This window comes from Hyperoodon ampullatus (genome assembly GCF_949752795.1).
Source record: "Hyperoodon ampullatus genome assembly, chromosome: 16".
Lineage (NCBI taxonomy): Eukaryota > Metazoa > Chordata > Mammalia > Artiodactyla > Ziphiidae > Hyperoodon > Hyperoodon ampullatus.
In genome coordinates this window covers 78200073-78215490 of record NC_136929.1, presented here as the reverse complement: position 1 = coordinate 78215490, position 15418 = coordinate 78200073, and the positions used below count along the sequence as shown (strand labels likewise).

General features: G+C 39.4%; 1 protein-coding gene across 1 annotated transcript in view; it reads left to right on the top strand.

The window, feature by feature from the left end:
• Positions 1–15418, top strand: part of RNF17 (ring finger protein 17) — a gene marked incomplete at both ends in the record, with an annotated part of 128752 nt that overhangs the window by 78516 nt on the left and 34818 nt on the right. Inside the window, 3 exons of the mRNA XM_079721645.1 lie at positions 8103–8330; positions 8987–9137; positions 9279–9397. Coding sequence (XP_079577771.1) covers positions 8103–8330; positions 8987–9137; positions 9279–9397 — 498 coding nt within the window. The remainder of the gene's footprint in view (positions 1–8102; positions 8331–8986; positions 9138–9278; positions 9398–15418) is intronic.

Genomic DNA, 15418 nt, shown 5'->3' with positions numbered 1-15418 from the left:
TGGGATGTCTGCTTAGGTGCCTCCTGAACCTTTGTGAAGAGGATCAGGAAGAGAAACGGCAGGCTCGAGCGTGAGCATTGTAGCAGAGAAGCCCATGTTCTCACTTGGAGACATGTGGATTTTTTCTGGGTTCAGGTGGATACTTTCAAAGAGACCCAGGCTTGAGCCATTGTGCTAATACCCAGGCCAGGCCAGTGGTTGAGGCGACCCCAGAATCAGAAGAGCAGAGTGGTGCTAGGGAGGGTGGGAGGGTGTGAAGTCAAGACACGGCAGTTCTTCCACAATAGTGACTTGTGCAGTGGGGTTGGCCCCTGAGGGGTCTTCTGAAGAACTCCCTCGCACAGCCATTAAGAAAGCCAATATTTGATAACACCCACACATGATGCCTGCCAGGGTAAGCCAGAGAAGCAGTGACATGACACTCAGCAGAGGCCTGCAGTGACGTGCTCAGCATGTGGTCTGGCTCTCCCCCCGCCTCCACCCTAACAAGGGAGGAATGGAACTAGTAGCAGAAGAGAGGGCCTGCCCTTTTTCCACTGTAGGTCCTAAGCGAGGGAGGGAAAGAAAGGAGAGGAAACATTTAAATGTATTGGACTGAGTTTTCTTTTTTTTTTTTTAAAGTAGGGTTATTGAGATATATAACATATACAATAAGAAATTCACCCTTTTTAGGTACAGTTATGAGTTTTGATAAATACATACAGTCATGCAACCATCATCACAGTCAAGATGCAGACTATTTCCATCACCCCTCAGAGTTCCCTCTTGTGCCTTTATGTAGTCAGTCTCCTTCCGCCACACCCGGTCCTTGGCAGCTACTGATCTAATTTCTGTCTCCATAATTCTGACTATTCCACAACTTCATATAAATGGAGTCATACAATATTTTGCCTTTTTGTGTCTGGCTTTTCCATTTAGCACAATGCTTTTGAGATTCAATCATGTTGTTGCTTATATCAGTAGTTTTTATTGCTCTGCTCATTTCATTGTATGGATACACCACAATGTTATATGTTCACCAATTGATGGACATTTGGGCTATTTCCAGTTTGGGGAGATTTTATGAATAGAATTTGCATGCAGATGTTTGTGTAGACATATGTATGTTTTCTTTTCTCTTGAGTAAATACCTAGAAGTGAATTTGCTGCTTGTAAGGTAAGTTTATTTCTAACTTTATGAGACCCTGTCAGATGTTTGTGTATGAGAGTTCTAGTCTCCATTCTTGCCAGCACTTGAATTTATCATTTTGTGTTTATATTAGCCCTTCTGATAGGAGTATTGTGGTATTTCATAGTGGTTTTCATTTTAATTTCCTTAATGACATTAAGGATCTTAACATGTGCTTATTTGCTGTCTGTATCTGTTCTTCGGTGAAGTATCTTTTCAGATGTTTTGCCCTTTTAAAACATTGTTGCTTATTGTTATTGAAATATGAAAGTTGTTTATACATTCTAGATACAAGCCTTTCATTAGGCATGTGCTTTGCAAATATTTTCTTCCAATCTGACTTCCTGAAGTGTCTTTCAAAGAGCAGAAGGGGGACTCCCCCTGGTGGCGCAGTGAGTGGTTAAGAATCCGCCTGCCAATGCAGGGGACACGGGTTCGATCCCTAGTCTGGGAAGATCCCCCATGCCGCGGAGCAATGAATGCCGTGCACCACAACTACTGAGCCTGTGCTCTAGAGCCCTTGCGCCACAACTGCTGAGCCCGCGTGCCTAGAGCCTGCGCACCGCAACAAAGAGTAGCCCCCGCTTGCCACAACTAGAGAAGGCCCACATGCAGCAATGGAGACCCAACGCAGCCAAAAATAAATAAACAAATAAATTTTTTTTTTTTTAAAAAGCAAAAGGTTCTGGTTTTGAAGTTCAGTTTGACAATTTTTTTCTTCTATAATTCAGGCACTTGTGTTTAGGTAAGAAATCTTTGCCTAACCCCAGGTCATAAAGGTTTTCTCATGTGTATTCTTCTGAAGTTTTATAGTTTTATGTTTCATATTCAGGTCTGTCACCCTTTTTATTTTGTTAGATAGGCTTTTTTTCTGTAGCAGTGTTGGGTTCAGAACGTGGAGCGGAAGGCACAGAGTTCCCGCACACTTTCTGCCCCACGCGGGCACAGCCTCCCCACCGTCCTCACCCCTAAGGTGCTGTGTTCGCTGGTATCGGTGAGACTGTATTGACGTGTCATAATCATCAAAGTCCATAGTTTATATTAGTGTGTATTAACCTATATGATGACTTGCATCCACCATTATAGTATCATACAGAGTACTTTCACTGTCCTAAAGCTCCGTGAGCGCCTATTCATCCTTCCCGCCCCTCTAGCTTCTGGCAAGCACTGATGTTTTTACTGTCTCCGTAGTTTTGTCTTTTCCACATTGGAATCATACAGTCTGTAGCCTTCTCAGATTGGCTTCTTTCACTTAGTAATATGCACTTAAGGTTCCTCTGTGTCTTTTTCTGGTTTGACAGCTCATTGCTTTTTAGTACTGAATAATATTCCATTGTCTAGTTGCACCACAGTTTATTTATCCATTCACCTACTGAAGGACATCTTGGTTGCTTCTAAGTTTTGGAAGTTATGAATAAAGCTGCTGTAGAGATTGGGTGCAGGTTTTTGTGTGGACATAAGTTTTCAGCTCCTTTGGGTAAATACCAAGTAGCACAATTGCTGGATCCTATGATAAGAGTATGTTTAGTTTCATAAGAAACCGCCAAACTGTCTTCCACGGTGGCTGTTCCAGTTTGCGTTCCCACCGGCAGTGAGTGAGGGTTCCTGTTGCTCCACATCCTTGCCAGCATTTGGTGCTGTCGGTGTTCCAGATTCTGGTGGCTCTAGTAGATGTGTAGTGGAGTCTCATATTTGTTTTAATTTGCATTTGCATAATTCTTACCTCACACTATACACAAAGGCTAGCTCAAATGGATTATACTCTTAAAATTAAGAGCTAAAAGTAAACTTCCAGAAGAAAAAAAGGAGGAAATCTTCAGTACAATGGATTGAGCAAAGATATCTAAGATAAGACACCAAAAGCGCAGTCCATAAAAGAAAAGAAATGATAAGTTTGTCCTCATTGTATTTAAAACGTACATTTCAAAAGACACTGTTAAGTAAGTGAAAAACAACAGACTGGGAGAAAATACTTGCAGAACGTATCCTATAAAGGACTTGCTTTTGGAATTCCTAGAACTCTTTTTTTTTTTTTTTGCGATACGCGGGCCTCTCACTGTTGTGGCCTCTCCTGTTGCGGAGCACAGGCTCTGGACGCGTAGGCCCAGCGGCCACGGCTCACGGGCCCAGCCGCTCCGTGGCATGTGGGATCTTCCCAGACCGGGGCACGAACCCGCGTCCCCTGCATCGGCAGGCGGACTCTCAACCACTGCGCCACCAGGGAAGCCCTGGAATTCCTAGAACTCTGAAAACTCAATAAGAAGACAGTCCAACCAAAGAAAGTGGATAAAATATATGAACAGACATTTACCAGAGAAGATACACAATTGGCTAATCGGTACATGAAAGATGCTCAATGTCATTAATCATCAGGGAAATGCAGATTAAAGCCATAATGAGGTACCATTTCTCCCCCACTAGAACAGCTGTTATACATAAGACAAACAACTACAGATGCTGGTGAGGACGTGGAGTAGCTGTCATTACTAGGGGACATAGAATGGTGTGTAGCTCTTTGGAAAATGGCTTGTGGATGTCTCAAAATTTAAACAAAGATACCATAAAACTTAGCAATTCCTCTCCTAGGTATCTACCCAGGAGAAATGAAAACATATGTCCATACACAAACTTGCAAGCAGTTGTTCATAGCAGCACTACTCATATTCTAGCCAAAAATTGGAAACAATTTAAATATCCAGTGACTGGTGAATAGACAAAACACAGTATATTCCTACAGTGGGATATTGTTCGGCCATAAAAAGAAACAAACTGACACATCTACTTCATGGATAAACCTTAGAAATTTTTTTTTAATATTTATTTATTTATTTGGCTGTGCCGGGTCTTAGTTGCAGCACGGGTCTTCGTTGCGGTATGTGGCATCTAGTTCCCTGACTAGGGATCAAACCCAGCCCCCCCGGAATTGGGAGCACAGAACCTTAACCACTGGACCACCAGGGAAGTCCCTAAACCTCAGAAATTTTAATCTAGGTAAAAGAAGCCAGAAACACGAGATTACTAATTGTATGATATGTCCAGAAAAGGCAAACCAGTAGATACAGAAAGTAGATTAGGGGTTGCCTGGGGCTAGAAGTGGGCACAAGGATTAAGGGTAAATGGACGTGGGGGGTCTTATGGGGGTGTATGTGTGAAAATGTTCTAAAACTGATCGATGCTGGTGGTTATACCATTTGGTGAAGTTACTGTCATACACTTGAAATGGGTGAACTTTTTGACATCTAAGATACACCTCAATAAACTTGTTTTTTTTTTAAAATAGCCCATTAGCTAATAGTCCTTCTTATTGTTCAGTTATATAAGCGAGAAATATTTACAGGCTGACTTGTTATGCTGTACTCAGTGGTGAGTAAGGTTGGTTTGTAGTAGGAAAGGAGATGGTCAGTCTGACCTTTCAGTGTGATAAGGGCTGTGCAAAGGGTAATTACAGTGCTGTGGGAATCCTGGAGGGCTCACCAGTGGAGCTCTCACTTAAGCTGAATTCTTTGATACAACCAGGAGTGAAGACCTGCATTCAGGAAAAATATGTGTGTTTATGTATTGTTAGTACAGTCATACAGCTAACAGACAGAAAAAAAGGTAGTAGTGGCTGGTATGGCAGGAGAAACGCAGAGACTAGATGATTGAGGAACCTCAGTCACTGAGAAGTAAATTACAGTACTTTTCAAGCACTTGAATGTGTTTGCAGTTTATCCCTTGAAGAAAGGGGAGCTATTGAAGGATTTTAAACAGAGGACTGAGAGATTTGCATTTTAGAAAGCTGTCTCTGATGGCAAGTTTTCGAAAAACACCTGGAGACGGAAAATGGCTAGATCGTGAAACATAAAGGAGGTGAGCATCACAAGACCCTGCTGCTCATTGTAGGTGAGGAAGAGGAGGGAGTTGAGGTTGACTCAGGATCACTGACCTGACCACCATTGACTGGTGACACTGTTCCCTGAGAACAGAGCACAGGTTTGTGGGGAGAGTGAAGGCAGCACCCGCTCTGGGTGTATTGCTTGAGGTCCTGTGGCTGTTAAAGCAGAGGGAGAATCTCCAGGCAGCAAAAGCATTGTGCAGTGGTCGGGAGCTGTGGGCCACGCCCTCGGCCGTGGGACCGCAGGGGTCGCATTGTGAGAGGGAGGAGCAGACGGTGCAGCGGCTGAGGAAGGTGGGTGAGGGCAGAGGGGGGCATGTTTGCTCACCTTGGTGCTCAGGCTCGTGCCCGGCAAGGGCAGCTCCAGGTCTCCTGGGTCAGCCTGAAGTTTGTACCATTTGGGAGACCCCATTTTGAGAAAAAGAATACAAAGTTATAACTACAGAATTTTTTTAAAAAAAGTAATATTTATGTAGGCTGGCAAAAGAAATCAACGAATTACAGATTTTCAAAAGTTGACAAATACCACAAATGTTAGAAAATTCAGACTCATCTGTAAAATACTTTCTTTTTTAGCTGTATACTGATTACCACATGAAATGTCAGATTTTGTGATATCCCTATGGAGAGAATAGAAAAGTAATCCAGTCTTTTCTCTAGTGTGGCTGATCGAAATTTGTTTATTGGTAATTTTTTTAAAGTTTTTTTAGAGCCATAGCTCAGTTATTGGTAATGTCATGTAAATTTCTAAAAATCAGAGTTAATTTTAGGAGAATCTATTACTTCTTTCATGTATTATACATGTATTATGTATATACATAATATTCAAGACACTTCAAGTTTTATTATAATGAATCTTTAATACAATTTGATTTGACATTTATTAATGTATTGATTTATGATTTAATTTGTTTATTAACAGGGTAACCCTATTTCTCATCCAAACTGGGACATGTTTAAGAATGAAAGAGAAGCACTGTTATGCCAGAAAAACAGGTGTACAGTGGCTCAGTTACTCATTACACATAGTGGTGCATTAGCTTTGTATTGAACCTTATGTTTTCATGTGTGACACTAAGGTTGTGGGAGCATTTCTGGAGCCCACTGCTGCACCGAGATGGCTAGCAATAGCATAACTCCACAGGACGTGTCGTGAGCCACAAAACTGTATCCCACTAAATCCAAACTAAATGTGTCTCCAACTCAGCTTCCCCTTAGCCAACCCAGAATGCTTGGCCAACACCCAAGATGAGAAAAAATAGGACAGGAAAAGTGAGAGTGGAAAGAGCCCGTGATCTTAACTAATTGCAGTTACAATATTTACTTTTGAAAATTTTATCAAAGCACATTGCTTTGCCCCTCCCAAGGTACCAGTTTTCATAAACCACCTCTGCTGCTCTGGCAGCCCAGCCAGTCTCCTTGCCCTTCCACACCTGGCTTGCCAATTCCTGAGGACTGCAACCAGTCCCACTGTTTTCATAGTATCTATTGCCTGTCCTCAAAGTAGAACATGAGCTTCCCTTGATCAGTGTGTGCCCTGAGCACCTGAGGCATAAGAAGAAAAGAAATGTGAAGTCCCACAGTCTAGTCTGTTGGGCTCAACTATATCATATATGCACATCATCCTTTATAAAATAAAACGTAATGTTTCCCAAATATTCTCGCCCCTGTCTACCTTAACGTTCATGCCATGTCCTACTGCTTTACTGTGTCAAAGCTACATGTTTTCTTTTGGTTTCTGGAATGCCTCACTAACTTCTGCTTGTCCTTTTAAAATCTCAATTGAAATGTCATTTAATCAAGAGAAACCTTCTCCAACTCACAGACTGGGTTAGATTTCGTTGGCCTATGCCCTTGTTCTGTATAATTTATTTTTTGTGTAATTATGTGATCTCTCAGTATCACAATAACATAAGCTCCAGGAGGACAGGAAGCCTGCTTATTTTGTCCACTGCCATATCTCTGGGATCTAGCATTCTTGGCTCACAGTAGGTACCCAGGAAATATTAGTTGAACGAAAGAAATGAGTACCTGGGTCTGGAGCATGGAAGAGAGACCTGGTTAGGTGATTCAGATGGCGAGTTAACATATACATAATAAATGAGTTCATCACTTTCATCAATCTTCCCAGTCTTTCTAGGTGAAGATGCAAGTCTGAGCATTATCACTTACAGGAGAGAGAAGTTAAAAAAAAAAAAAGAAATAGATCGGGAACCTGAAACTGAAGAAAAACCAGGAACCAAAGAAAGAGAACATTTCAAGAAGGAAAGAGTAGCTACTTTAGGCTCAGAGTTGATGTTGAGTAAAGACTGAAAACTGTCCATTCGATTTAGAAGGAAAAATTGCTGGTCTCCTTGGTTAGCGAAATCTCAAGCTTATTGTGAGAGAACTTAAGTTTTTTCCTTTAAAGAAATTTTGACATTAATTATTTGTGATTAGAATCTGAGCTAATCTGATTCATTAAACATTCTAAACACTTCGATAATTTTGCTTATTAAGATATTTTAAAATAGCAGTTGTTTTCCACTTATATTCTCTAACGGACTGATACTTTTTAGTCAAGGAGAAATATTCAAGTTACCAAAAAAAAACCCACTGAATAATTCTGTTCCTTAGTGAGTACAAAATATCAGTGGGAAGTTGTGTAATTACGAGCACACTTGGTATTTTAAACTGTTCTTAAAATAGAAAGTTTGGCTTTTACATTTTTTTTTTCCTCTTTGTCCTTTGTTAATCATCAAGAACTCTTTTTTAAAAAAAGACTAGGGCTTCCCTGGTGGAGCAGTGGTTGAGAGTCCGCCTGCCAATGCAGGGGACACGGGTTCGTGCCCCAGTCCGGGAAGATCCCATATGCTGCGGAGCGGCTGGGCCCATGAGCCATGGCCGCTGAGCCTGTGCGTCTGGAGCCTGTGCTCCGCAAAAGACTAAAATTTCTGTTAGTATCAAAACTGCAAAGCAGTGAGTCGTATCTAAAAATTATTCATCTCTAGATCTAAACAAATACAAATATAAATATTTTGCAAACTACTCTTTTTGCTAATGGGTTTTGTTATTTTCCAGATATACCCTCAAAGATAATTCCAAAAAGCATACTGAAATATGGGATCCTTCTCCAGAAGAAATTATTTCAAATGAAGTAAACTACTTAAATCCTGTATTTGCAAAATCTCTACCTAATGAGGATCTGCAGTCACTTTATTACAAGGAACTGCCTGTGTACATCTGCAATGTAGTGTCTCCTGAGAAGATTTATGTTCAGTGGTTATTAGCAAGAGACTTACTTCATAGGTATAACATTCAAAGAAAACATTGTGCATGTAGCTTTATTCTTTTTTCTGTATTTTGTTTCAAAGATCTAGAAGTCATAAATGCAGAATTTTAAAAGTACAAAATTATTTCAGCTAAATATTCACTAAAAAACCAGTTAAAAGTATACAAATAGTATTTTTACTGGTTATTTTCACTGTGTTGGGGTTTATAAATTCCACAAATGCTTACTGAGTGCCTATTATTTGACAGCCAGTATTATAGGTATTGGGGATACAGTGGTAAAAACATGGACAAGCTTGTGCTGTCATGGAGCTTAAATTCTAGTAGAGGGAGTGACAGTGAACAAAGTATTCAGTGCAGCAGATGATGATGAAGATGAGAAAGTTCAAGCGGTGGGGGAGGAAGACCCCACGGAATCAGTGACACTTGAAATGGACCCTGAAGGCAGGGAGGGAGGGAGCCATGAAGATGCCTGGGAGAAGCTCACGTCAGGCAGAGGGAAGAAGTAGTTGCAGACCCTGCAGTGGAAATGTGCTTGGGTGTCCACGGAAGAGCAAGGTAGCCAGTTCGTTTGGAATAGAATGAGGGAGGGAGGACAGGAGAAGACAGGGAGTCAGGGAGTTGTACGTTACAAGAAAAGGTTTCGAGAGTTAAAATTTTTTTTCTTTACATAGTTTAGGAGAAAAGATGGTCACTGCTTATGAAAACTCAAAATGGGAACCTGTTAAATGGAAGAACGGTATGCACTGTGCTGTTAAGATCCAAGATGAAAATCAGTGGCAAAGGGGCCAGATCATCAGAATGGTTACAGACACATTGGTGGAGGTAAATGCAGCGTTAAAAATATAATCATGAAAGTGAATGCATTTTGTATTTTCATCCAATTTTTATTATGCTTTTCAGTTTGCAAAAAAAAAAATTTTTAAGCACTGTCTTTCCATAGACTTAAAGTTACTGTTTTCGTAGGTCTTGCTGTATGACGTGGGTGTTGAACTAATAGTGAATATTGACTGTTTAAGAGAACTTCAAGAAAACCTAAAGACCATGGGAAGATTATCTTTGGAATGCTCTCTTGTTGATATAAGGTAGTTTTTAGCTGACTAAATTTTCTCATTATTGAATATGACTTTAAATATGTTTGTTTTTGGATGGATTCTTATCAGTTTTGATTTTTCTGACATATTCTGAAATTTTCATAAGATCTAGTTGATCTATCTAGTTAATTTTAAGGTTTTAAGCAGGAAAGAGGAACTTCCCTGGCGGTCCAGTGGTTTAGACTCTGCACCTCCACTGCAGGGGGTGTGGGTTCAATACCTGGTCAAGGAACTAAGTTCCCACATGCCACATGGTGTGGCCAAAAAATTAAAAAACAAAGACAGGAAAGATAAAAATATGAAGTACATAAACTTTGGTGGTATCTAGAAAGAATTCAAACTGTTAAAAAAAAAAAAAAAACCTTGAGGCACACAAGCAGGTAGAAATAAAATGTATTTCATAAGCTTAGAATTGCATGGAAAGCTAAAAATGTGTAAATTACCAGAAAGAGTGAATTAGGATTCTGGGAAATGGCAAGGCATGGTTGTAGAGTCTGCTAGAATCCTACCATAAACACATAAACATGGATGCAAATCTGCAGACTGCATGGTCAACATCTACAACGAAAGTAGGCAACACAAGCAGTTGGGGTGCTCCACAAACCGGACCCTGTGGTGTCACACTTGTGGGGGAGGATGGAGAGGGAAAGCTGCCTGAGGTCCTCACAGGTCTGAAAATAGGAATTGGCAACAGCATTTCCCTGGAGCACGTGGGCCAACTTGAGAACAGCAAGCAAAACTGAGATGCAGGGTGCTCTTTGTAGTTGAATGCGAGAGCTCTGTCACAGGCCAGTGTTTCATGGTACTGAAGCCTTCTTAGCCATACAAGCTCCCTTCCAGGACCCCCTGACAGAGGAGAATCTGCTGGGAAGAGAGCCTGATTTGATCAAGGCAGACAGTGGGGCAAAGGAAAGAAAAGATGCAGATAAAAGTAGAGAGCAAGGTATGAAGCCATGTTGTCTGTCACTTTGGGAGAATGACACAAGTCAGAGTTCCAGAGCCATGAAGCTTGGAAAGCAGCTGTGATCCCCCCTTCTCCTGAAGTACAGGAAATTTTACTTCACTTAAAACATTAGTGAAAGAAAGGATTACAGTCGAACTCCTTACAAATAATGAGAAAAGAAAATTAGAAGCCAAATAATATCCCTAGAGGCAATGGAATCCACGAAAAAGACAGGCTTACAAAACAGTAATATTTCAAATTAAACTAAGGAATTTAGAAAATGATAGACACTATGAAGAACAACATAAAATAGAATTAGAAAAACTCAGAAATAAGATTGATTACAGAAAAAGGAAGGTTTGAAAAGAGATGATAACACTCAGGAAGGAAAAGAAAATCATATCAGAACGTAGACTAAACTAGAAAAAACACAAAGCAAGTAAGTAATAGAAAATGTCTTAAAGAGAAATACAAGGGACTTCCCTGGTGGCACAGTGGTTAAGAATCCAGCTGCCAGTGCAGGGGACACGGGTTCGATCCCTGGTCCGGGAAGATCCCACATGCTGCAGAGCAACTAAGCCTGTGCGCCACAACTACTGAGCCTGCATTCTAGAGCCCGCAAGCCACGACTACTGAGTCCGCGTGCCACAACTACTGAAGCCCGCGTGCCTAGAGCCTGTGCTCCGCAACAAGAGAAGCCTGCACACTGCAACAGAGTAGCCCGCGCTCGCCACAACTAGAGAAAGCCTGCGTGCAGCAACGAAGAGCCAACGCAGCCAAAAATAAATAAATAAGTAAATACATTTAAATAAATAAATAAATGTTTTTAAAAAGAGATACAAGATCAAAAGAGGGCAGATGTTTTTAATTAAAAATCCAAAGGATTTAGAAGAAAACAAGAGATACCTAAAGTAGACAGAGACCTAATATACATGTAATAGGAATGTCAAAGAACAAGACTAAAAGATCAAAACAAATACCAAAAACCCAATTCAAAAAAGTGTCCCTAAAATAAAAGACTACTTTAAAAAATACATTGAAAAGGCGCACTGCCTATCTTGGAAAATCGGTTCAGGAATGCCAACACTGAGAGATTATCTAGTAAAATCATTGATTCACGAGAGATATAAAATAACATTGTCATCACCAACACTTTATGCCAGAAGGTAAGAGAGTAGCATTCTAAAAATACTCAAAAGAAAATGGCAAGCTGTGGGTTTTATATCCAGCCAGCTGACTTTCAGGTATTGATGAAAAGACCACAGGATACTGATTTCATCACTCAGGGAATATTGTTTCCAGCAACGGTCCCTGTAAGAGAACAAGTTTTAGGTAACCAACAAGAGAGATTTTGACATAAGGACTGTGGTGAGCATTACATTTATTTTACCAAAAGAACCAAGATTAAATGATCGTTATTAGGGAAACAGTACAGAATGCAAAGTAGATCAGCCACAATTTCAAAGAACGGAGGGAGAAAGGAGAGTATATGTGGGAAGTTGAATCAACTTCCTGTTGTCACATTGGTATTAACTAGGAGTAAGTACTTCAAATAAGAAGTTGGAAAAGAGAAGAGGTTACTAACAATATCAATTTAACATTAGAACAACATGAATATTTTATGCAGACAAATCAGTAAAAATAGTAAGTAAAATGAAATTAACTGTATGTAGTGGTGATATAGCCTCTCAGAGAGGAACTTTTTCAAGTGACTTTAAAACACAATAAGTTGACTGTACATGCTTACCAAAATATATCCTAAGGACAAGAAATAACTGCCCCCCCAAGTCAGCTGTTTTTATTAATCCCAAAGTTGGTTGTAGTGTTACTGAAACTGTTGTGTGTGTATTGTGGGATAATTCAAAATAGTAATTATGTACATATCGTTAAGAACAAGTGTGGTTGTTTGATGGTAAACATGTAAGATTAAGGTTGACTTACCTTGTACTCCTGATTTTGAATTCAAAGTATCAGTAGAAACTGATAAGGTATTTTAATTATAAAAAATACATGTTATTTAGCCTTGTAACACGAAGGACCTAACATGAAGTAGCAGTGAGCCATGCTGGTGCACAAATTGTGGTCTCCAAATACCATTTCCCACTAAAAGAATTTAGTACTCTTTGGGAAAATGTCTGATTCCAGGTCTTGGGCAGGAAATACACAGTGTGAGCCTAGAATATCTTGACCTAGCAAAAAGCAAGAAAGCTATAAATAAATAGATGGATGGATAGATAGATTATGACAACCTGAATAAACTTCCACTGACCAAAGATGGGACAGTTTCAACAGCAGTAGGATGATTATTATGCTGTATCAAAGCATTTGATATGTTTGAGTCTCTAAATTCATAAAGCGATTTAAAAAAAAAACTTATTGATCACTTTTAGAGGATTCTAGGGAACTAATTCATTATTCTGAAAATTGGTAAATAAGGGAAATGAGCACTTGTTTTTCCTGTACAATCTATATCTCGAGATAATCAATTAGGTGATAAGGGAAAGTTGTTCTTTATAAGCATTCCTTCTAACAAAGGAGGAATGATATCATTGGAATACCACCATTTTACAACCCTTATATACTAAGGGATCTAGGCATGATTGTTGGTGGCTGCTAACATCACAAAAAGAGAATCAGGCATTCTGTACCTCCGGAGGGAAGTACACAGCACCATCTCTGAATAGTATTGCTGAAAAAAGAAATATGCGAACCTGAATCTGATCAAGACTCTAGACCTAGCTATGAATTTAAAGGAAATACAAGAGACAGATGAACATGTTAAACACCATGAGAATGCAATCAGCTAAATTCAGACCATTGAAACTGCAAACCAACTCTGTTTATTCAACAGAAAATTACAAGGGAAAGAGATGGAAGGGGCACTAAAGATGCATACTGCCCATTCATGATGTATGGATTTTGTTTACTTTACCAATTCAGACTGTTTTGAAACATCAGGAAAAAAATGAACACCATCTGAATAGTTGATCATAAGAATAGTTGATCTTAAGAAATTATTAATTTTTAATGTGACAACAGTACTGTGGTTGTGTTTGTTTAAAAAGATTTAGTTTTGGAAATGCAAACTAAAATCTTTTCAAATGAAATAATGTTAAATCTGGGACTTAAAAATAATCAGGGGCTTCCCTGGTGGCACAGTGGTTAAGAATCTGCCTGCCAGTGCGAGGGACACGGGTTCGATTCCTGGTCCAGGAAGATCCCACATGCTGTGGAGCAACTAAGCCCGTATACCACAACTACTGAGCCTGTGCTCTAGAGCCCGTGAGCCACAACTACTGAGCCCACGTGCAATAACTACCTGTGCTCTGCAACAAGAGAAACCATCGCAATGAGAAGCCCGTGCACTGCAACAAAGAGTAGCCCCCACTCGCTGCAACTAGAGAAAGCCGCATGCAGCAACAAAGACCCAACTCAGACATACGTACATACATAATACATACATACATACATACATAAATATTAAAAAAAATAAATAATCAGGGATGGGAGTGAATACATGGGAATATGATGAAATAGAATTGGTCATGTATTGACAATTGTCAAAGCTGAATCATAGATGAGATTTATTATATTCGCTCTGCTTTTGAATATGTTTGAAAACTATAATTGAAAAACAAATTGAAAATATTTAAAGGTGAATTCACCAGATATTTTTTTATTATATAAGTTTCAAGTGTAGAGCATTATAATTTGACATTTGTATTCACTGCAAAGTGATCACACCACAAGCCTAGTTACCATCCATCACCGTTATAATTGACACCCTTCACCCTTTGCACCCATCTCCCAACTCCCTTCCCCTCTGGTAACCACTAATATGATTTCTGTATGTATGAGTTTGTTTTTCTTTTGTTTGTTGGTTGGTTTTTTAGATTCCACATATGAATGAAATCATGTGGTATTTGTCTTTCTCAGTCTGGCTTATTTCATTTAGCATAATATCTTCAGGGTTCATCCATGTCAGAAATGTTGAGATTGCATTTTTTTTTTTATGGCTGAGTAGTATTCAGTTGTGCATGTATCACATCTCCTTTATCCATTATTCCATTTTATGGACCCTTAGGTTGCTTCCATATCTTGGCTGTTGTAAATAGTGCTGCAGTCCACATAGGGGTGCAGATATCTTTTTGAATTAGTGTTTTCAGGTTCTTCTGGTGAATACCCAAAAGTGGAATAGCTAGGTTATATAGTAGTTATTTTTTTGAGGAACCTCCATACTGTTTTCCAATAGTGCTGTACCAGTTTACATTCCCACCAACAGTGCAGGAAGGTTCCCTTTTCTCCACATCTTTGCCCACACTTTTTATTGGTTGTCTTGTTGATAATAGGCATTCTAACGGGTGTGAGGTGATACCTTCTTGTGGTTTTGATTTGCATTTTCTTAATAATTACTGATGTTGAACATCTTTTCATATATTTGTTGGCCATCTGTATGTCTTCTTTGGAAAAATGTCTATTCAAATCCTCTGCCGATTTTTTAATCAGGCTGTTTGGGGATTTTTGTTGTTGAGTTGTATAAGTTCTTTATAATTTTGGATATTAACACCTTATTGGATACCTGATTTGCAGAATATCTTCTCTCATTCAGTAGGTTGCCTTTTCATTTTGATGGTGGTTTCCTTTGCTGTGCAGAAGCTTTTTAGTTTGATGCAGTCCCATTTGTTGATTTAGTTTCCCTTGCCTTTGGAGTCGGATCCACAGAAATATTGCTAAGCCTGAGGTTAGTGAGGATACTGCCTATGTTTTCTTCTAGGAATTTTATGGTTCAGTTCTTACATTCAAGTCTTTAATTCTTTTGGGGTTAATTTTTGTGCTTAAGATAGTGGTCTAGTGGTCTTTTTCATGTGACTGTTCAGTTTTCCCAGCACCATTTATTGAAGAGACTATCCTTTCTCCATTGTATGTTCTTTGCTCCCTTGTTATAAAATAATTTTCCATATATGTGTGGGTTTATTACTGAACTCTCTATTATGTTCATTGATTTATGTGTCTGCTCGTGTGCCAGTACCATACTGTTTTGATTACTGTAGCTTTGTAGTATAGTTTGA